Source organism: Piliocolobus tephrosceles, chromosome 13 (genome assembly GCF_002776525.5).
Source record: "Piliocolobus tephrosceles isolate RC106 chromosome 13, ASM277652v3, whole genome shotgun sequence".
Taxonomy (NCBI): Eukaryota; Metazoa; Chordata; class Mammalia; order Primates; family Cercopithecidae; genus Piliocolobus; species Piliocolobus tephrosceles.
In genome coordinates, this window is record NC_045446.1 from 42,057,865 (window position 1) to 42,082,022 (window position 24,158).

At 34.4% G+C, this 24,158-nt stretch overlaps 1 protein-coding gene across 1 annotated transcript in view; it reads right to left on the reverse strand.

Moving 5' to 3' along the window:
- Nucleotides 1-24,158, reverse strand: part of ANO5 (anoctamin 5) — an 83,754-nt gene that overhangs the window by 31,428 nt on the left and 28,168 nt on the right. The window contains exons 7-12 of the mRNA XM_023191498.2: nt 22,676-22,960; nt 19,509-19,622; nt 16,121-16,236; nt 3,590-3,724; nt 3,115-3,220; nt 2,956-3,016 (exon numbers count right to left, since the gene is read on the reverse strand). Coding sequence (XP_023047266.1) covers nt 2,956-3,016; nt 3,115-3,220; nt 3,590-3,724; nt 16,121-16,236; nt 19,509-19,622; nt 22,676-22,960 — 817 coding nt within the window. The remainder of the gene's footprint in view (nt 1-2,955; nt 3,017-3,114; nt 3,221-3,589; nt 3,725-16,120; nt 16,237-19,508; nt 19,623-22,675; nt 22,961-24,158) is intronic.

Below are 24,158 nucleotides of genomic sequence, written 5' to 3' on the forward strand. Positions count from 1 at the left end.
GATCTTATTCATCTTGCTTAATTGAAACTTTCAAGTATGCTTATTGATTAGTAACTGCTCATTTCCTAATCCTCCAACCCCTGGTAACCACAATTCCACTCTCTGATTCCATGAGTTTGGCTATTTTAGATACCTCATATAACTCCTCCAGTCAAAAAGTAATTCAGCCCTCCTCTGTACTCCCTCAGCATTTACAATGCACTTCTATGAAAGCAGACTTCAGATTCTTTCCCAATTAGATTGTGACTTTCTTAACAACAGGTTATATTTCATTCACTTATTCATACTATCATTTAATACTGGTTGTGAATTTCATGAGGCAGAAACTTTTACTCTATTCATTTCATTACTGCTGTATGCAGTAGATACATTGTTACCATGGAGAACAGTTTCATGAACTTGGTACTGTTAAACATTTTAATGTTTGCTTGTTTGTTTATACCATAACAGAACAACTACCATTAATTTTAGAAGCAGTATTTGGTTACCATGGCTATGCAAGAGATTGGATGTCATATACATAATGCTAAAACTTTTAAATACACTAAGCATTTAAAATATTTTGTCTCAAAGTTTGTTAATGCTGAAGTAGAAATAAGAAAGTTGGCTGACATAGATGGGATTTTGAGATAAATTAATGATGGTACAAAATAGCTAGCAAAAAGAGTACTGTAAGGAAAGAGAAATGATACGGACTAAAACCAAAATTGCTCCCATGATTTCTATGGACTTTTGTGATTATAAGTATATAGGAATCACAGGATTCACATATTTCCTGAAAAGAATTTCAGGAAATTAAAGAGACCCTTGGTTTGGGCCTTTTAGATTATGCCTAAATAGGAATTGACCTTTTTTATTTTTAAGAAGGAATACAATTAGCACTTAAATTATTCATTGATGCAACATATATTTGAATACATACCATATGCCTAGCCCTGGAACTATGGAGATGAAAGCCATGGTGTTTGTCCCAAAGCAGCAAGTAATCTAGTGATGAACCTGGCTTATATACAATGACAATCATGGAGGCATGTACACTAAAAATGTGTCTTATAATCAAGGACCATGTATGTGCATATTTAAATTCCTATTGCCTAGAATAGTACCTGTTCCAGGGTAGAAACTTTAAAACCTAGTTGCTGAATTATATTAAAGTATAAATAAAACGAAATCATTAAATTTCTGAAATAAAGCATAGGTGAACATCTTATATTATCTCTGAATGGGGAAGGTTTTCTAAAGAAACACAAGAACAAGAAAAACTATAAGGAAATTTTATGACCAGTAATATATATTAAAATGTCCATTGACTATGAATGAGATCAAATGTAAATTACAAACTGAAAAAAATATTTGCAATTTCTGTGGCAGACAAAGGATTACTGTACTTATACAAAAGTACCTGTGAATTATAAAAATAAATTAAATACTTCAAGCATCAAGGAGAGCCAATGGTCAGTAAATATTAAAAACGTGACCAGTCTCACTTGTGATCAAGTAACTGCAAATAGTGCTGTGATAGTGCTGTGGGGTGCTTCACACACACCCACTCTTCTATTTATGATGTAATATAAGGCAGGTGTTGGTGCACAATTTCTCTCCATGGAAACAATGGAAAATTCTCACAATGCATTTGTTTTAATCATGCACCTATCATTCATTTTCGATTCCAGGTAAGGAGAGGTAGGATTTGGCAGCCTCATGATAAATGGATGTATATACAACAACTTACAAAAACTGGGGTTGCTGTTAAACCATTAATAAGATTTCTAGATTCTTTGTTCTCTTTGAATCTAGGCTGCTCTCTTCAGACCACAGCAGCCAAGCAGAAATGAGAGAAATCCATAAATCCCTCTGCTTTGCACACATATCTAAAAATTTTGATGTTATTTGCCTGGATAATACAGCCCTTGCCCAGTTTTTTTTGTTTGTTTGTTTTGTTTTTGAGATGGAGTCTTGCTCTGTCACGCAGGCTAGAGTGCAGTGGCGTGATCTGGGCTCACTGCATGCAGCTCCACCTCCCGAGTTCACGCCATTCTCCTGCTTCAGCCTCCCGAGTAGCTAGGACTACAGGCGCCTGCCACCACACCCGGCTAATTGTTTTTGGTATTTTTTAGTAGACATGGGGTTTCACCATGTTAGCCAGAGTGGTTTCCATCTCCTGACCTCGTGATCCACCCACCTCAGCCTCCCAAAGTGCTGGGATTACAGGTGTGAGTCACCGCACCAGGCCACCCTTGCCCAGTTTTGAATGGCACATATTTGTGTTTGTTAGAGGTGTTTTTTAATTGAGAAAAATGTCTAATTTACACCCACGAATTCCAAGTTTTGTGATATATTTTAGACGAGTCTTTAGGTCTCTTCTAACAAAGTTATTCTTACAGAACATATTTTCCTTGCTAATGATAGGAAAAACTTCATGACACTTTAACTTTCCAACTGAAATGGAAAATATGAAGTCCTGGGTGGGGCATTTTCAAAGTTAAGGGAGATTCCACTTTATATGAAGGATTTTTAATGAATGAACGTGGAAGTGGAAACTATAACTTGACAATTTAGACGAAATAAATGTTCATTAGTCCTCAAGTTTTTGATCCTTGTTCCAGTTTGTATACATGACTCAATATCTTCCAGCCACAAAATATTTGTTTAGTCTCTCCTGAATTAAGTACTTTTTGAACCTGTTTTTAACATGGCACTGAAAGACAGTGGGAAATTAATGCATTTGGTGTTTCAAAAATTATGAGAAATGAGCTGATGTTTAATAGAGACCTTTGTGGACCAAGAACCAATGGCCACTAATATGCACTCTATCAGTGTATTAATGCTAACAAAGACGCAATGATCTAAAACCACATTTGGTATGTAAGATATTTCATCTGTCATATGTTATATGGAGGCAAAACAACACATTAATAGGAAGAAAGCTGTTTCTTTATGGGACTATTTACTCACCCCAAATTCCCATGAATATTGCAAAGAACACTGTTGACTCATTATCAAACAAATGAGAGAACTGTAAAAATAACAATAACACAAAGATAATTTAGTACTGAATGTAATGAAAAGGAGGAAAATTCAAAGCCTTTTCAACATATTACAATGCATACATACCTTTGAAGCCAAACACGTACTATTTAGTCTCCAATAATCACACACTTGATCGCAGAGTGGGCACATGATCATCTGACCACCAATCTCAGGGTCACAGATTTCAGTGCTGCAAGAGGAACAGCCAAGTTACTGAAAAATGATAGGCGTTTAGGTAAAAGTCCAAGCTGTTCTTATTAGAACAACTACTTATATAACTTCTCACATATAACAGAGCGGGCAATGAAGCAGCAGTTTCTATAGTGGGTCAAGTCATGCTTTGAGGAGTAGACTTTTCAGAGCCCATCATTAAAAACAGATTTTCCATAAAGCACCAGGTGAAAGGCTACTGTTATGTTTGAGTAGTTTTTGGAAAACATCAATTATCTGCTGCTATAAGGAAACATTCTGAAGGAAATGCCAGGGAAATAATAACAACAGCTTCGTTTGGCACAAGATAAAGACATTTTCTCTATCTGGGCGACTCAGGTGCACTTACCTGCTTGTGTTATCTTCCATTGATAATAAACCATAAATAAAACAAGCTAAGCCAACTACAGCTGCAAAGGATAGCATTTCTGTGTAAAATCCAAGAAAGACGAAATAGATACCAATTTTTTCTCCATAATAATTCCTGTTGAAAAGAGTAAAAACAGAATCAGAATATGGAAGAATGTTATAGTCCAGAGAGCCTTGATTTTTTATTCAGACAGGCATATATTCTAATTTTGGCTCCATTGCTTTCTAGACATATAATTTTGGTGAAGTTACTCAACTCTTTAAACTTCAGTTTCCATATCATTATCATGTTTTAACACAAGATAGTACTTATTCCACAGTAAAAGGGCTGATACAAGGATTAAAAGGGATAACAGATATAAGTAGAAAGCCAATTAAATGGAATTTAAATTTAAAATTTAAATAAGATAATTTGGAAAGCCTCTATATTATAAAGAGATTTAAATGGTCTTTAAATAAACTACAGAATATTCTACAATGTAATTTCTAGGAATGAACTTAACAAATCAAAACCATATCCAAAATCTGCATGGACTTTTGCTTTATCCCTCTTTCTAAAACTGAAAACATTTCTCTGACCACATTGTAGGTATACATTTCCATCTTTCTCCAAGTCTGAATCTTAGAAGTTTACAGGATTGTGACATAGGTAGCAGGCCAAGGAATTAAACATGACTACTTTAGCAAAAATTCTATGAAATATGCAGCTCAGCTCTTGGTTTTCAAAGAATTGAAAAGTGACAGCATTTATTGGTACAACCTAATTCTCACAATCAAGTATTTTGTTTTTAACTGAGTACCCCATTTAGGAATGAGAGAAAGTAGTTTTCTCCTCCTCAGAAAGTCAGGTTTTCTTGTTATTGTTGTTGTTTAACCTGATTAATCCTCCTCCTTTTTCATATAGATCCCAGCTCACCAAATCTGTGAGTCTTTCCACAGTTTCCTAGGCAAAAAGTTGTGATACCTTTTGTGTTCTAGTAGCATGCTATGTGATTCTATGAAAGTACTTAATATTAAATTGTAATTTATATATATGCTCAACAAGAACACATATCTGAACATAACGGTTATAAATGTTTTTTCACAACGATATTTTAAAATATATTTATCATATACAATATTAATTTTATTGAACCTCCCACTCTTCATAGTTCAACACTGTTAAAATTAGTAGGCATCTTTCTGCTTATCCTGTCTTTTTTCATGCTTTTCAGTGATGATGAACATTTTTGCATTGTTAATTTCCCTAATTTGGTTTTCCAGATCACTATAAACTTGAAATTAAATTATAATGCTATAATATTCCCTTGTTAATCTGCCATTCACAACTTCTAAGTATAAGCTTACTCATACTTAGAGTGAATGAACTTGGTTTCTCCCAGTTTTTTGCTGAAAAATGTAGAAAATATCGTGATAGTACAGAACACCAAAATCAGAAAAAAGTACAAAAATATATTTTATGAAATTTACTGTTTACCATGTCTATTTTAATGTTTTAAAAATTACAGAATCAATGTTATTAGAAATATCAACATTATTGCTATAGACTTAAACATTCTTTAATAATTCATAAGGAAACTGGATATTTCAACAACCTTAGTTTTAAAGTACTACTTTTTTCTCCTTTTCAATTGTCACAATTCTTATTCCTTGAGCATAAAAAATAAAATCCCTCAAGAACTCTAGACCTGTCAAAAAGAGAAATTGCTGAGAATTTACTAAATGAAATCAGGCAAGTATTTATTACATGTGGAAATATTCAAATTATTTTACTAAATTTTGGACTTGGATGTCTAACAGTAACAGATTAACAGCTAAATAATCTTTCAGGATCTCAGAAAGCAAGAGATATTTATTAGATTTGCAATATGGTAAAAATGTATACATTATTGAAATCACATTTAATATTTAATTTAAACTATCCTGTTGGTCATAATTAAGAAAATAAGAGAAATCTACTAATATGAGACACTATAAAAGCTCGAATATAGGGAGAGACTTCTTTTGAGTACTATTTTTTAGAAAAATATGCCATATATTTAAATCTATGATCTTTTTTAACCTGTCCATTTTACTTACTAGACTTTCAACTGATTGTGGCACTGCACCATCTAACACAGCATCTGATAGGTAGAAGAGATTCAGTAATATTGGTTGCAAGATACTGTGTGAGGGGACTGACCTCATTTTGTATTTCCAAGATGTAATACTTAGTCGAAAACACAGTAAATAATCAAAAGAATGATGATAGAATTAAATTGAATACAATCTTGAGAAATCAATCAATAAATGCAAACTTTATTTCTAAAGTGATTTATTTTTACAATGAATCCATAAACATCTGAGAAACTTAGCTTCAGTATTATCCTCACATTGTAATAACATTATCTGTATCACATATGTATTTAGTCTATGCTATTTAGTATGTGGCAGTATTTCAATTTTATTTCTAAGCATTAACATACAACATATGGATATCAAAAAACGTTACATGAAGTGTAAGCTGGAAGGAAAAAAATGAGCTGATAGACTTGATGTGCCAGTGATCAGTCTTCAATTTTATATGCTCTATCAGCCCATTTTTTTCAATCTTGGCATTGCCATCTTCCCCAAAATTATTATCTAATGTGACAAAATCATCTGTGCTCAAAAGGCAGAGAAGCCAGTTCCAGATATCTGGACACGAAAGTGATGTTTGGTGTAGACGTAACATGAAATATATGAAATCTAGGAACTCAGATTCCTATAAACTGTATCTCTTTCTAGACACCCTATCATGCTGTCTTCCTTATTTTTATCCTCTGTATCCAATAATCCATTAGGTCCAATGAATTCTGTCATAAAAATATTTTTCCAATTCATAGTCTCCTCTCCTTCCTGTTGCCAATGCCTTGAAAAGACCTCTAATATTTATTGCTGAACAATTTTAACAACCTCCTTACTTTCCTGAGTTCAATCATATATCCATCTAAATTATCTTTTGTTTCCAATAAAATGATGTTTCTAAAGTAAAAACTGAGCAATATCCTTTTCTTCCTTCAAAGCTTCATCTTTTTACTTCAGCATGGTTTTTCAGGATTTTGTTCCCGGTAAACATTCAAATCTCCTTTGCCGACACTCCTACAGGAAGAACTAAACACACAGTGCTCTTGTGTGTTCTCTTTGCCTGAGATATTCTTACCTAACTTCTTTACCTACTATCCTGCTACTTATCTTTCAAGACATAGTTCAAGAATGAACACTGTGAAGCTTTCCTAGAGGTTGTCATGAAAATAGGTGCTTTTCCCTCTGTATTTTGTTTGAAGTATTACTGTGCTGTAACTAATACGCATTTGTGTGTGTTCCTGCAAACAAATTCATGTTAGGAAACCACAATCTGATTATCTTTGTAGGCACAGTACCTTACTTGATATGTAGTGATGCTTAATAAAGTCTCATTAAAATAAATGTGTAAATTGTAATTATGCATCTATGAATAAATTCTTTCTTTTCTTTTTTTCTTTTTTTTTTTAACAGGACAAATGTATGTAAATTTATTTAATACAAGTTTTATATAATTAAAAGACTTTTTATGAAAATATAGAAATTTACATAGTTGTAGGAATAAAATGCTTAGCTCTTTAAATATTGAGATTTCTTTTTCTTAAGTAATCAAAGACCTAATATGAAGATAACATAAAGCACAGAAAATTATTTTTATAAAACATGAAATATTTGTTTTTTAGGTAGGTAATTTTATTTTTTTTTATTATACTTTAAGTTCTAGGGTACATGTGCATAATGTGCAGGTTTGTTACATATGTATACTTGTGCCATGTTGGTGTGCTGCACCCATCAGCTCATCAGCACCCATCAATTCGTCATTTATATCAGGTATAACTCCCCAATGCAATCCCTCCCCCCTCCCCCCTCCCCATGATAGGCCCCATTGTGTGATGTTCCCCTTCCCGAGTCCAAGTGAACTCATTGTTCAGTTCCCACCTATGAGTGAGAACATGCGGTGTTTGGTTTTCTCTTCTTGTGATAGTTTGCTAAGAATGATGGTTTCCAGCTGCATCCATGTCCCTACAAAGGACGCAAACTCATCCTTTTTTATGGCTGCATAGTATTCCATGGTGTATATGTGCCACATTTTCTTAATCCAGTCTGTCATAAATTATTCTACTACAAAGACACATGCACACGTATGTTTATTGCGGCACTATTCTTTTCTGTTTTTCTTTTTGAAACAGGGTCTCACTCTGTTGTGCTAGGCTGGAGTGTAGTGGTGTGATCTCTGCTCATTGCAACTTCTGCTTCTCAGGTTCAAGCAATTCTACTGCCTCAGCCTCCCAAGTAGCTAACAGGTATGTGTGACACCACACTGGGGTAATTTTTGTATTATTATTATTATTTTTAAAAATAGAGACGGGGTTTCACCATATTGACCAGGATCGTCTCAAACTCCTGACCTAAACTGATGTGCCTGCCTTGGCCTTCCAAAGTGCTGAGATTACAGGCAAATTCTTTCTATGTTAAGAATATTTTAACTTTTATCAAGTCAACCCATAAAACCTTTCCTAAAATCCATGAAATCAACAAGGAGAGGAAAAAAAATCCAAACCCAATACAGGCTTTCAGTATCATGACACAGAACATCATGATCCTCAAATTACCTGTAAGTAAGGAAATAAACACAACTTCAACACCTGCTGCTACAAACCTAAGATACAGGACAGAGGTGAAGATGTTTAAGAAAGTGTAGGGGAAACATGTAAAGTAGAGTGGGAAACATAAAGAAACACAGCTAAAATAACCCCTAGAGAAAAGTTTAACTAAATCCCCTAATGCAGAATATATGTTGGGATTTGGTCATTTGTAATCTATAAGAAACAATCTGAAAAGAGCAGGACTGGAAGTGGCAGCCTGAGAAAAGCAATATTTCTTGAGAAGAATCAGATACAAAGAGAAGACTGGTACTCCTTGGAGGAGTGGCAGTAAACAGAAAAAAGGAAATAAGAGAGAAGAGTTGGAATCTTGTAGAAATGAAAGAAATAGGCTTCGCAGGGCAAGGGAAGATGGGTGCCCACAGCTCTGAGACTCACAGGAAGCTTCAGGTCCAGCACACACAGAAACAGATTCTCCCTCACTCCCATTCACCAGGTTGAGCATTCCTCATCTGAAAATTCAAACTACAAAATTCTCCAAAATCTAAAACTTTTTGAGTGCTGACAGGATGCCACAAGTAAAAAATGCTACCCCTGACCTCATGTGATGAGCCACAGTCAAAACACAGGCACACAATGATGAAAATGACATTTTTAACACTGCAGAAAATGTGTCTACAGACAATATTTTGAGAATGTGTGATGGACTAACAGAGAAGGGCATTCTAGTGCTAGAAACTCTGCTCATAAATTAAAAACAAATTGAAACATGTAGATCACATCCATAAAAAAAGCAAAACAAAAACAAAATAAAAAAATGTGAAGTAAATTATTTAGTTTGATAATTCTCCCCAAATAACACGAAATTGAATGATACTGTAATAAAAACCTAAAAATGGAGTGAACTCTTCTCAAATAAATATTTGCTGATACAAGAAAACCCCAGAAACATAAAAACTAAAAAAAAAAGGAATAGAGAAGAGTGGAAAAATATAAAACAAAAATTGATTGAACACCAGAGATAAGTAGAGCAAATTATAAATCATATCAGATCATATCAGAAGTAATACTGAAATTAGCAAGTAACAAAGGAAATACAGACAGAGTGCCAGTGATCAGAGGGGGCTCTCCCAGGATCCCGAGGCATACCAGGAAGGAGAGAGGGTCATCTCTCTTTTCACCCCACCACAGAGCACGCGCTGTGAATAGGCAGAAACACTGAAGCGCTGCAAGGCGGAGCCGATTTGCTGGCTCTTACTCCTAAGTGCCATCTACTGGATAATAGCCCAAATTACAACACCAAAAACACTGCCAATATACAAAACTGTGAAACTCAAGGCAAGAATCCTGCCACAAAGATCCTGTACAGAGCCTTGGCTCTCTGAAAGCACCCAGTAATGAAGCCAATTGATTATACTTAACTTATACTACAGTTAATGGAACACCAGCCCTCTCAGGCGAGAAAGATTCAGTGCAAGAACTCTGGAAATTCAAAAAGTCAGTGTCCCCTTATCTCCAAATGAACTTCTCAGCAATGGTTCTTAACTAGATGGGAACGACAGAAATGAAAGACATAGAATTCAGAATCTAGACGGAAATGACACTCATTGAGAATCGAGAAAAAGTTAAAACCCAATCCAGTAATCCAGGAATCCCGTAAAACAATCTGAGAGCTGAAAGATGAAATAGCCATTTTAGGAAAAAACAAAACTGAACTTCTAGAATGGAAGCAATCACTACAAGGATTTCATAATATGATAGGAAGTATTAATATCAGAATAGACCAAGCTGAGGGAAGAATCTCAGAGCTCAAAAATCAGTTCTTCAAATCAACTGAGCCAGACAAAGATGAAAAAAAAAAAAAAAAAAAAAAAGAACGAAACCTCCAAGAAATTTAGAATTATATGAAGAGACCAAACTTATGATTTATTGGCATTCCTGAGACAGGAAAGTAAACAACCTGGAAAAAATATTTGAGGATATAGTCTATAAAAATGTCCCCAGTCTCATCAGAAATTGATATACAAATTTAAGAAAGATGGAGAACCCTGATGAGACACTATATCCCCAAGGCACATAGTCATCAGACTCACCAAGTTCAACACAAACAAAAAAAACTTAAAGGCAGCTAGAGAGAAGGGTCAGATTACATACAAATGGAAGCCTATCAGGCTAGCAGCAGACCTGTCAGCAGAAATCTTACAAGTCAGAAGATATTGGAAGCCTATTTGTAGCATCCTTAAAGAAAAGAAATTCTAACCAAGAATTTCATATCCCAACAAACTAAGCTTCCTAAGTGATGGAGAAATAAAATCCTCAGACAAGCAAATTCTGAGATAGCTTTTTACCACTCCACAAGGCTTACAAGAGGTCCTTAAGGGAGTACTAAACATGGAATGAAAGAACAATACCTGCTATCACAAAACACAGTTAAACACATAGCCCAGAGACACTATAAGGAGACTATACAATCAAGTCTACAAAACAACAAGCTAACAACGTGATGACAAGATCAAAATCTCACATATCAATACTAACACTGGATATACATTGTCTAAATACTGCATGTAAAAGACATAGAGTGGCAAGCTGGATAAAAACACAAGACCCAACTGTCTGCTGTCTTTAAGAGACCCGTCTCCTGTATAATGACACTCACAGGTTCAAAGTAAAGGGATGGAGAAAGATATACCATGCAAATGGAAAACAAAAACAACAGGAGTCTCTATTCTATCAGATGAAACGACTTTAAACCAACAAGAATTAAGAAGGGCAAAGAAGGCCATTACATAATTATAAAGGGCTCAATTCAACAAGAAGACTTAACTATCCTAAATATATATGTACCCAACAATGGAGCACCCATGTTTATAAAACAAGCCCTTCTTAACCTATAAAAACACTTAGAGAGCCACATAATAGTAGTGGGAGACTTCAGCATCCCACTGACAGCATTAGACAGATCACTGATGCAGAAAACTAGCAAAATAATTCTGAATTAAACTTAACAATGGACCAATTGGACCTAATAGGCATCTACAGAGCACTAACCAATCACATAATATATATTCTCATCTTCTCAGAGATCACATGTTTAGTCATAAAGCAAATCTCAATAAATTAAAAAAGACAAAATCGTATCAAGTACATACTCAGACCACAGTGCTTTAAAAATAGAAATCAATACCAACATATCTCAAATCTGTACCAATACATGGAAATTAAACAACTTGCTCCTGAATAACTCCTGAGTATAAAACCAAATTAAGGCACAAATCAAACAATTCTTTGAAATTAATAAAAATAAGATCCAACTTACCAAAACCTTTGGGATGCTGTTAACGCAGTGCTAAGAGGAAAGTTTACAGCTCTAATATGCCTCAATTAAGTAGTAAGAAAGACTTCAAAATAACAATCTAAAATTCCACCTAGAGGAACTAGAGAGTAAGAACAAACCAACTCCAAAGCTAGCAGAAGAAACAACTAAAATTATAGAAGAATCGAACTAAGTTGAGATGCAAAAATCTGTACACAAGATCAATGAAACCAAGAATTGGTTCCTCAAAAGAATAAATAAGATATATCACTAGCTATATTAACAAAGAAAAAAAGGAGATCCAAATAAGTCTAATGAGAAATGACAATGATGATATTATAACTAATCCTATAGAAATCAAAAATCCTCCAACACTATTATGAAAAATTCTATTCACATAAATTAGAAAATCTTGAGGAAATGAATAAATTCCTGGAAACACAAAAGCTCCCAAGATTAAACTAGGAAGAAAGTAAAAACCCGAACAGACCATTATAAGTTTTGAAATTTAATCATTAATTTAAAAATCTACCAACCAAAAAATTCCCTAGACCAGATGAATTCACACCCAAATACTAGCAGACATACAAAGAAGAACTGGTAACAACCCTGCTGAAACTATTCCAAAAACCCAAAAAGGAAAGGCTTCTCCATAACTCATTCTATGAAACCAGCACCAGCCTGATATCAAAATCTGATAGAGACACAACAACCAAAAAGAGACAATGTCAGGCCAATATCCCTGATGAATATAGACACAAACATTGTCAACAAAATACTAGTAAACCAAATCCAGGAGCATATCAAAAAGTTAATACATCACGATCAAACTGGCATTATTCCTGAGATGCAAGCCTGATTCAACAAGTGCAAAGAAGTAAATGTGATTCACCACATAAATAGAATTATGAGGAAAAACGATTAACATATGATCAGCTCAATAAATGCAGAAAAAACTTTTGATAAAATTCAGCATCCCTTTCCATTCATGATAAAAAAGACCCTCAATAGTCTTGGTATTGAATGAACATACCTCAAAATAATAAGAGCCATCTATGATAAACCCACAACCAACATCATACTGAATGGGCAAAAGCTGGAATCATTCCCCTTGAGAAATGAAATAAAACAAAGATGTCCACTGTTATTACTTCTATTCAACATAGTACTTAAGTCCTAGCCAGAGGAATCAGACAAGACAAAAAAAATTAAAGGCATCCAAATCGGAAAAGAAGAAGAAAAGCTATCTCTCTTTGTTGACAAATGATTCTATACCTAGAAAGCCCTAAAGACTCCACCAAAAGTCTTCTAGACTTCAAAAATGACAGATAAGAGACTTCAGTAAAGTTTCAGGACCCAAAAGCAATGAACAAAAGTGAGTAGCATTTCTATATGTCAATAAAGTTCAAGCTGAAGAGTCAAATCAAGAACACAATTCCATTTTCAATAGCCACGAAAATGAAGTATCTAGGAATACAGCTAATCCAGGAGGTAAAAGATCTCTACAAGGAAAACTACAAAACACTGATGAAAGAAATCAGAGATGACACAAATAAACAGAACAATATTCCTTGCTCATGGATTAGAAGAATCAGTATAATTAAAATGGCCATACTGCCCAAAGCAATTTACAAATTCAATGTTATTCCTATCAAACTACCAATGACATTTTTCACAGAATTAGAAAAAGCTATTCTAACGTTAACATAGAACCATAAAAATGGCCAAATAGCCAAAGCAATCCTAACCAAAAAGAACACAGTTGGAAGCATCACACTACCTGGCTTCAAACTATGCTATAAGGCTGCAGTAAGCAAAATAGTGTGGTACTGGTACAGAAGCAGACACATAGACCAACGGAACTAAACAGAGAAACCAGAAATGAAGCTGCATACCTCCTACCATCTGGTCTTCAACAAAGCTGGCAAAAACAAGCAATGGGGAACAGATTCTGTATTCAATAAATGGTACTGGGATAACTGACTAGCAATATACAGAAGAATAAAACTTGGGCCCTTATCTTTCACCATATAGAAAAATAACTCAAGATGGAATAGAGTTTTAAATGTAAGACCTCAAACCATAAAAATCCTAGAAGAAAACCCTAAGAAATATCTTTCTCTACATTGGCCTGGGTAAATACTTTTTGGCTAAGTCACCAAAAGTAATTGCAACAACAACAACAAAAAATTGACAAGTGGGACCTAATTAAACTGAAGAGCTTCTGCACAACAAAAGAAACTATCAATGGAGTAGATAATCTACAGTATAGGACAAAACATTCACAAACTACACATCCAACAAAAGTCTAATATCCAGAATCTATGAGGAACTTGAACAAATCAACAAGCAATATCCAAATAACCACATTAAAAAATTGACAAAAGACATGAAGAGACACTTCTCAAAAGACATACAAGCAGCCAACAAACATATAAAAAATGCTCATCATCACTAATCCAGAGAAATGCAAATCAAAACTGCAATTAGATACCATCTCATACCAGTCAGAATGGCTATTATTAAAAAGTCAAGAAATATCAGATGCTGGTGAGATTGTGGAGAAAAGAGAACATTTATACACTGTTGATGTGAATCAAAATTAATTCAGCCACTGTGGAAAACAGTTTGGAGCCTCTGCAGAGAACTTAAAACAGAGCTATCATTTGACCCAACAATCTCATTACTGGGTATATACTCAAAACAATATAAATTGTTCTACCAAAAAGACGCATGCACCCGTATGTCCATCGCAGCACTATTCACAATAGCAAACACATGGTATCAACCTAGGTGCCCTTTAATGGTGGAGTAAATAAATAAAATGTGGTATATATAAACCAAGGAATACTACACAACTGTCAAAAAGAATAAAATTATGTCCTTTGCAACAACATGCATGCAGCTGGAGGCCATTATCCTAAGCAAATTAATAAGAGAACAGAAAACCAAATGTTGCATGTTCCCACTTGTAAGTAGGAGCTAAATATTGAATACACATAGATATAAGGATGACTGCGATATACACTGGTGACTACTAGAGGAGGTAGTGTGGGAGAGGGGTGTGGGTTAAAAAACTCCCTATTTGTTACTATGCTCACTGCTCGGGTGGCAGGATCTGCAACCCAAACATTAGCATCATGCAATATATCCACATAAAAAACATGCATGTATACCCCCGAATCTAAAATTTAAAAGTTGAAATTATATTAAAAAATTGGGACAGCCTAATGTTTTTCAATAGAAAAACCAATAAATGAATTATGAAAAATTTATAATAAGGTATTCTGTGTTCCACTAAATAGTATCAGACAGATCTTTGTGTATTCATAGAAGGATATCAGTAATATACTATTTAGTGAATACAGAAAAATCTTAGCATGAAAGAGAAGAGAAAGATGCCATTGCTCTCAGAAAAAAAAAAAAATGTTTCTGTGCTTAAAGCAAAAATAGGACTAAATCAATATTATCCAAATCAAGTCTAGTTATTTTTGTGGAGTTTGATGAAGGTAGAATTTCACTTAAAACTTTGTTAATCTCTTAATTATTTGAAATGTTTTTGATAAATATTTTAGTTTTATAACTTAAAGTATTAAATGACTATTATTCAAAACAGTTAAAATAACCATTCAAGAAGGAGTTTGCATGATTTATCAAAAGCCCCAGTTTATAAACTGACTAACTGACATTGATTTTTCAAAATGTGTCCTCTAGTTTCACTTAAACGTACTGTTGAGATAACATTTCAATTGATTTGGATGGATCCATTCAAATCAGTCTCATGAAACAGATACTGTGATGCTGTGTAAGCACAGCAATGCAAGTATAAATCACCAAGTAAAAAACACTGCCTATAGTAGCAAGAGATCTCCAATCTAATAGCTCATTGAATAAAATCATAGAAGTCTCCTAATATCCTGTATACTTATAGTATTGCTATGCTTTAAAGCAATAGCCTGCAACCATAGCCTTCTTGCTTAGCTAATGAAACTGTCTAAAGGATTGAGGTCATAGAATAAATGTCGTCACAGCTCACTGAGAGCACACACACAAACATCAATACACAACCTTTGTCTTATGTTCCAAATTTCTGGACTTCAGGAGAAACAAAAACTAATATGTATTAAACACTAAGTGCTAGTCTCTATGCTAAAAAGTAGAAATATTGCTATTCCCATTTTACAGATAGTATAGATATTATAACTACCATGCTAAAAAGTAGTAATATTGTTATTCCTATTTTCATAATGGTTAAGTAACTTGACCAAATTCATATAACTTTCAAGAGGCAGAACTTGGATTGGAATTCAGCCTAGTTAAATGCTAAGGTCTAACCTCTTAACCACTATACTATCTCTGTTGTCTTTCATCAATCTAGCAACAACATTCTCCTAAATGAATTGCTAATTGATAGTGTAGATATGAAACCAAGAAGTTGTGAAATGTAGTGGGTGAAAATAGTAGTTAAATAAAACAGAATATTATGCCATTGTGAATAAAAATCACATTATCAAGTTTTAATTGGTCTGATCCTATGTATGAAACTTACTTAATCAAGTCTAATGGCTGCTCCTTGTAGAAATAGGAAAATCGAGCCCAATTCTGGTGAAGTATGTATCTTTCATTGGTGGGATTGGGAGGTTCTGATGGCTTCCAATATTGACCCTGCAGATATTCAAGAGGAGGGTACATAAAAGATGAAGCAAAAGACAAAGGTGAAGTAAATAAACACTGCTGTTCTAAGAAGGTTAGTAAACAAGGGTATGTTTTCTTTTACTTTTAGATTTCATATTCAATTGATATGAAATTATTTCACAAACTATAATAATGTTTATTTATTAAATTATCACACAAAGCTATCTCAAAATACAAGTAAAAGTGTAAGACTTTGGCTTTACTCAAGCTATTCTTTCACGTGGAATGCCCTTTCTTCTCTACTCAAATCCTAATATAATATTCCAGGCCCAGAGAGCCATATCACTATATAACTAGATAGGACTTTAGAAATGGGCTAACACTTTTTTTATAGATGAAAAAATTAAACCTCAAGGAACGTTAAACAATGAATCCAAGGTCATACTGCTATTATGGGAAGAGACTCCTGTTCTGTCCTTTCTTATAGCCACTTGCCAAAGAACTTAAAATATTACAAAAACCTTTAGCATTTAAGGGGCTCAGTATTGCTTCATGCATAAGCTCTTCTCCCATTGTTAGATACCGACTAATATTATTTATATATTTTCATGGCCTAGCAAAGTATTGTGTACACTGTGGCTGTTTAAGACATTCTGTTTTTACCGTAGACAAATGAACTGCTGAAGGCAACACTGAATAGATATCCAGTTTAAAATTTAGCACATGTGAAAATATATATATGATAAGGCGTTAAATTTTGCATCACCAAGATTCCAACTTTTTTCTTCTTCTGTAGGTAATTCAACTGAATCTTAAGAAATTAAACAACCAAAAAAGCAGCCTATGTGGGTATTTTGAAAAATGATTCTGTAAAGCACATAAGGGAAAAATCCAGTACCTAATGTTGCATTCAGAAGAAAAGAAAGATTAAAAAGTAAAATCAACAGTAAGTTATAGCTATCTCTAGTGACAGCTCAGTGACATTGCATTTCCAATGAGCCTATATAACTCTACTGAAAGCCTACACGTATAGTTTAAAACTGCTGATGACTGAAGACATTAGTTTGCCTTTATGATATGGCATTGTAAGGATAGAATTAATGACCTAAAAATTAATTGAAAAAAACTCAAAATCTTCAGAAAAAAGAATGAGCCCTTTTGTGAAGAAAGATTGGCACAGAATGCAGTGCAAAGTGTTTATTAACCTACTTTAGATCTCTGCTTTACCAAATGTCCACTTTATTATTTAGAATCTGTAATCTCCTAAGAGTTTCTTTGCCCCAGGGAAAAAAAAATGTGACAGTGGGCCCTCTGTATCTGCAGGTTCTATATCCACAAATCTATCCAACAGAAGATTGTAAATATTTTTAGACAGCAGTAAAAAAAAATTTAAAAAGACACAGCATAACAACTATTTACATTTATATTGCATTGGGTATTATAAATAATCTAAGATGAATTAAAGTATGTTGAAGAATGTGTGTAGGCTACATGCAAATACTACTATATTTTATATAATAAACTTGATCATGCTGGGATTTTGATATCCAAGGGTCAGGGGATTGGTTCTGGAACCAATCCTCAGTGATTAGGTACTATGTATGTGTTCAAGGGCTGTTGAATAAAAGAAGAGGCTGTTTGTTTTTTCTAATACTTAAGTTACTAAATTGACACTCCTGTTGAAAATGGTGACTCATTTTGGAAAATTTCTTCTACTCTTACAGGAAACACATGAAGAAAAAAAAAAACAAAAAAACTAATCAGTGTTGAACTGACCTAGAGTAAATTCTCATACTACTGAATAAATATTGCATATTGACCAGTTGCGGTGGCTCATGCCTGTAATCTCAACACTTTGGGAGGCTGAGGCAGGCATATCATCTGAAGTCAGGAGCTCAATTACAGCCTGGCCAACATAGCAAAACCCTTTCTCTATGAAAAATACAAAAATTAGCCAGGCATGGTGGCATGTACCTGTAATCCCAGCTACTCAGGAGGCTGAGGCAGGAGAATTGCTTGAACCCAAGAGACGGAGGCTGCAGTGAGCCAAGATTGCACTACTGCGCACCAGCCTGGGGGACAGAGCAAGACGCCATCTCAAAAAACAAAAGTAAACAAAACAAAAATTAAATATTAACAGAGGAAAACTAGCATAACAGACCAAGTCCTAGAAAAGGAAGAGCTTGGCTTTGGGCTTTTGGTAACTAGTACAGCAACACTGTTCAAAAAATGGGGAATTATTTAGCTGCCACTTGTTTCAATTAAAATATTTGTTTCTTCTATTACTGAGAACTATATTTCTTGCAAAGAGAATACATCATCAGAAAGTCTTTTTAAGTATGGAAGAGTAAAAATGTAACAAAAGAAACAATAAAAACAGACGTCCAAGGGATGATCTCAAAGTAGAATATATACACATTTAGCCACAGGATTTCTACTGTCAATAGGTGGTGAAAGTTAAACACTGGCTATTCAAATGAGAAAGTTTTCATAAAAAAGTTTCCATCATCTGAGATCAGAAGTTCAATTCCAGCCTGGCCAACATAGCAAAACCCCGTCTCTACTAAAAATACAAAATTATTGTATTAGGCTAAGAAATTAGGCTGAGTACTGGTTCCAAGGCCAAGTTTTCAGGTTTAGTTCAACAGGCGAATCATGTAAAATGTCACTTCTCTATTAAACTTTTAAACTCAATGTTTTTGTACAATGATTTGCCAGCCCCCCAAAAAAATTCTTCTGAATATCAATTGTCATAACATCTGAAGCATTCTTATGCTTTAGTTTATAATGCAATTGTTCACATGCTTTATTTCTAGGAGAGTCCTAGACTATGAGCGTGGATTCATGGTTGTGTTCCAATAATGGCTAACAGAATGCTTTACATATAATTGAAGCCAATCATGTATTTGATGAATGAATATGTGAATGCATGTAATTTAAATTCCTTACAGCTTCAAAACTTTATAAATGAGAAAAGAACTAATGGACTCAGATAGAAATTTCCAAATATTGTTCTAAAATGTTCTTTTAATGTGACTGCTGTTTTCAAAATGGGTTCTAATAAAAAGTCATTTGCAAATGTAAAAGTTTTTAAAATACGTGTCCATTTGAAACTTCAAAGACACATTTAGTATATATCTCGGCATAGCTGGTAAAGCTCTCAGCTTGGAACCAGGAAGTCTTTGGGGATTTTCTCTCCTAGAAAACTAAGCAATTTGAAGTAAAGGAAGATTCTCTCTCCCAGTAATGAACATGGCAGGAGGAAAATAAGCTCAGAATTTCACAATCAAACCTATACATACATCGTGGAGTGGATAGGCAGATGAATAAGTGTTAGAGTTTAGCAGCCTTTCAATCCCAAACCTTTTCTTCCCATCTTCTATGCCGAAAGGACATCTTGAGAGAATATAGTACACCTACAAGGTAAGTACAAAAAGACATTATCACATTTCAGAACTTATGCTTTCCACATTCCTTTCAATCACAATTTAACAATGTCTACTTTGAATGTAGATACAGGCTCTAATTATAAAAGGAAGCTTCTCTTGGTTGTCTGGAATATGTAGAGTGTGGGATTGTATGGAGTTTGCAGATATTTTAGCTTCTGAGTCCGAGAACTCCCCATTCCTTTGATGGGGTGAAGAGGTGAACGGACCATAATTTATTGTTTCTCCTGTCCAAACCTCCTCTTTAGTTCTTTGTGCCAGAATTTCTACTATAATTAGGGCTTCAAGTAGGAGACTAATGCACTACTAACAGTTCAATTGGGGGAATATGGAGTAGAATTGATATTTATCCAAGCTGTCTTGAATATTTCTTCAATTAATTATTTTTACAAGGCCTTTTACCTGATATCTGAATTTATTAGCCAAGGTGATCCTATCTCTACAGCCACTTTGCAATGATTTGCATATTTCTATCAGTTTTATCCTGAATATAATTGGGCTTTGGTGTCCTCTGTTCTTGTATTTCTGTGAATTCAATCTCATCTGCTTTTTATCTTCCAGCAACTCTTCAAAAGTTCTGTATTTCTAATTGCTAAATTTGTTTTTATTCAGCACTGTTTTATACATAGTCCCCAACCTTTCCTTTCTTTTACATTTTACCATTCAAAGACTCTTTGATTGGAATGGTTGTAGCTCTTGAATCATCATCATCTAAACTCATCATCCATGTTAAGAGCAGCTCAGTATCCCATCTTGGTAAAGAAATCATAATTTGTGCAAGGTAGTTTTACTTTTTATAAATAATGTCATAAATATGACCTGTTTTACATATTTTGGATTATTTCCTTAGGAAAGATTCACCAAAGTAAGAACTCTGTCTTGGGATGTTAACAAAGTGGAAATATTTATACTACCAGGTATTAAGATGTATTATAAAGCTATGATAATAAGTAAAGTATAGTATTGTAAAATTAAAAAAAAACAAAACTGAATTTAAGCCTGCAAAGACATTATTTGAAAAAAATTATTGCAAAAGGTGGAGAGGGACTATTGCAATAGAAAGATTCAGAGATCTGCAAACATCTGAAAGGTCGGGCAGAAAAGTGATCTCATTCATAGGGAGAAGTAAGCAACTGTCAGGGATGATCTTTCTTTATGCTAAGGAGGAGCTGCTACACATGATAATAGTGGCTCAAGCTGAGGGTAGGTCAATGTTCAGGTTCTTATAGGGAGAAGAGAAGCTTAATTAAAGTTTGGTCAAGTCAAGGTCAACTTCTTATTCTGATGGATCAATGAGGATAAACAGTTCAGCTAACCATTTATAAAACGAAGAATGAGAATTTGGAGAAAGTGAAGTGTGTCTGGTCTTTGTCACCATAAACTGTTAGTAACAACAAAAGGGAGATACTGCAGGGGTAAGGATAGATGTAAAAGAAGTAGATTTTCCCTGGTGCCGAAAGGGAAAGTGATTTCCCCCACCTCCTTTTTCTCAGGGTACAAGGGAGTCTTCAAAAGACTCATGAAAAATGGATATGTGTGGTTTTCAAATTTTATGCACAAAATTAAACTCATACTAACTTGTTATAACATGTCCGAACAGGATTTAGTCTGAGGGACTAAGAAGGACACATCAGTTTGAAAAGGGCCGCTGTCAGAGCAACATAAATTCTGCTAAAATTGAAGCAAGAACAAATATCAAATTTATGGTGAAGCTTGGGGGGAAGAATGGTGAACTCACTGATGCTTTACCAAAAGTTTATGAAGACAATCCCCCTAAAGAGATCAACAGTTTATAAATGAATAACTCATTTTAAGAAGGGATGAGATGATGTCAAAGATGAAGCCCACAGCAGCAGACTGTTCACATCAATTTGCAAGGAAAAAATTCACCTTGTTCATGCCCTAATTGAAGAGGACCAAAGACGAACAGCACAAATAATAGGCCAACACCACAGATATCTCAACTGGTTCAGGTTTCACCATTCTGACTGGAAAATTATAGTTGAGCAAACTTTCCAATCAATGGGTTTGAAAATTGTTGTACTCAGTTCACCTGTAGACCAAAGCAGTTTTCAATGGAAATTTTAAATAAGTAGGATCAAGATCCTTAAGAATTTCTTTGAAGAATTATGACAGGGATGAAACATGGCTTTGCCAGTGCTATCCTGAAGATAAAGCACAATCAAAGCAATGGCTACCTAGAGGTGGAAGTGGTTCAGGGAAAGCAAAAGCAGACAAATCAAGAGCCATGGCAACAGTTTTTTGGGGGGATGCTCAAGGAATTTTGCTTGTTGACATTCTGGTGGGCGGAACAACAATAGCTCCTGCTTATTATGAGAGTGTTTTAAGAAAATAGTGCCAGGCACTGCTCAAAGCTTTTTATGTCTGAGCTAATTTAATTATCTAGGTAACCTATGAAGTGGATATTATTCCTGTCTAAGCACAAAGAAACAGTGGCACAAAACCATGATTCTTTGTGAGAGAGGTTTTTAGTGGGAAACTTAAAGATCCTAGGACTTCAAATGCAGAGAAAACAATACTATTTAGAAGAAAGAAAATAGTTTTAAATGAAGGAAAAAAAGTTTTGAGGTTTCTCAAATTCTATCCATATATAAAGAAATGAAAACATTCTATTTCCATTTGGAATGATAAATATTTCCTTTACTATGCACTGACTGTATAAAACCAAACTCCAAGACTGTAAAAACCATTTTACAAAGATCTTACAAAATCAAAGTCCTCTAGCTCTCAATTAATTGCTTTTTCCAATACTGTATAACATCCCTTCCTTTACTACATCCATACCATCCACCACTCATTTTTAAACAACAGTTTGAGAGTTAGGGAGGGTAATGGGTTTATGTGGTCTAATTACACTTTCAAACTTTTCAATATCACCAAATGCTTATATCCTATACAGAAACACCTTGCAGAAATGGTATGACATCTGCACATGTATAAAAGCACACACAAGCATATATCTCGTATTCAAAGGGATGTGCCCAAAGGTCTTCTCTACCTACAATTCTGTTTCTTGATGAGGATGGAAAGAAGGTTGCCTGATCTTCGATGAGGAAGAGCTCCTGCCGATGTCTGCTGAATTGGGCAGTAAAATACTCAGGATGGGGATACTTCACACTCGTTGGGAGTCTCACAGGCCCAAGCACATAGCTCATAGGAGTGTGCGTAGGTCGGGGAATATCACTCTCCTTAATAGGCATTTTGATTCCCAAGACTTCAGCATAGGTAACTAATACCTCCCAAGGGGCATGGATCTTGACAAAATAAGTTCTTCCATCTTCAGAGTCCTGCATAAAAAAAAAAAAAAAAAAAAAAGCAAAATAGCAGCAAGCTTACTGATCAGTTTGTTATTGAGCTGATTAAATAAAATAAATAATATTTTATAAAATCTCAAACACATCAAAGTATTTTCAATTTTTTGAAATTTTCAGGCAAAACTTTGAGAAAACAAAATTCACAAAACATAGTTATAGTTACATAAACATGTGTATATGTATACATATAATGTGTGTATATATGTGAAAGACAGAAAGAGACATATAAAGACACACACAAACAGAGAAAGAATATTTTTAAAAATATATTTCATGGTCAATGTATACTCATCTCTAAATCCACAATTACCTATGTGGTTCTGGGCAATTTCTTAAGTTTTTAGTAACTAGCTATAAGTTTAAAATTTTACTTAAGTTATATAAGGGATACATATAGACTGTAAAATGCACTCACTCTTCTTACCCAACTTCTTTGTTTAGCCTACACAAAGAGGAAGAACTTTAGGTAATAAAGGTTCATTGCATAGGAAAAATTACGGATTGTATGGTATAATAATTTATTAGTTCACTGAAAATGGGAGAACTGGAGAGTAATGCTTTAGTTTTTCTTTTCTTTTCTGTTCTGTTCTTTTTAAGACACAGCCTCACTCTGTTGACAAGGCTGGAGTGCAGCAGCACAACCATGAAACTCCTGGGCTCCAGCAATCCTCCTGCTTCAGCCTCTCAAGTAGATGGACAACAGGCACAATGCCCAACTAATTTTTTATTTTTTATTTTTTGTAGAGACAGAATCTTGCTATGTTGTCCAGGCTGAAACTACTAGAAATTTCATAGATAGGGTGAGATATTAAATAGGACTTTAAAAACAAACTTGAAGGAAATTCTAAAAAAAACAGTAGAAATGAATTTAAAAAGAAAACATGGTATATTCATGAACAGAAAGAATGTCTTGGCTTAAACAGCAGGTTAGCAGGTTATGCTGCAAGACAGCCTGGTTAATTATTTAGGGGACCAGATTATAGCCAGACTTCAAAATGAAACTGTTATGAGAAAAAGCCCACATCTTCTTTTTCTTTGTATCCTGAACGCAAACTGTGTCCATTTATTACTGCATATTCACAGTACTCATCTACTTACCTGTAAGACTACAGGCCCTATCATCCCAGTGCACGTATCTGTAGCCAAAAGAGCTATTGTATTGCCCCCAAAC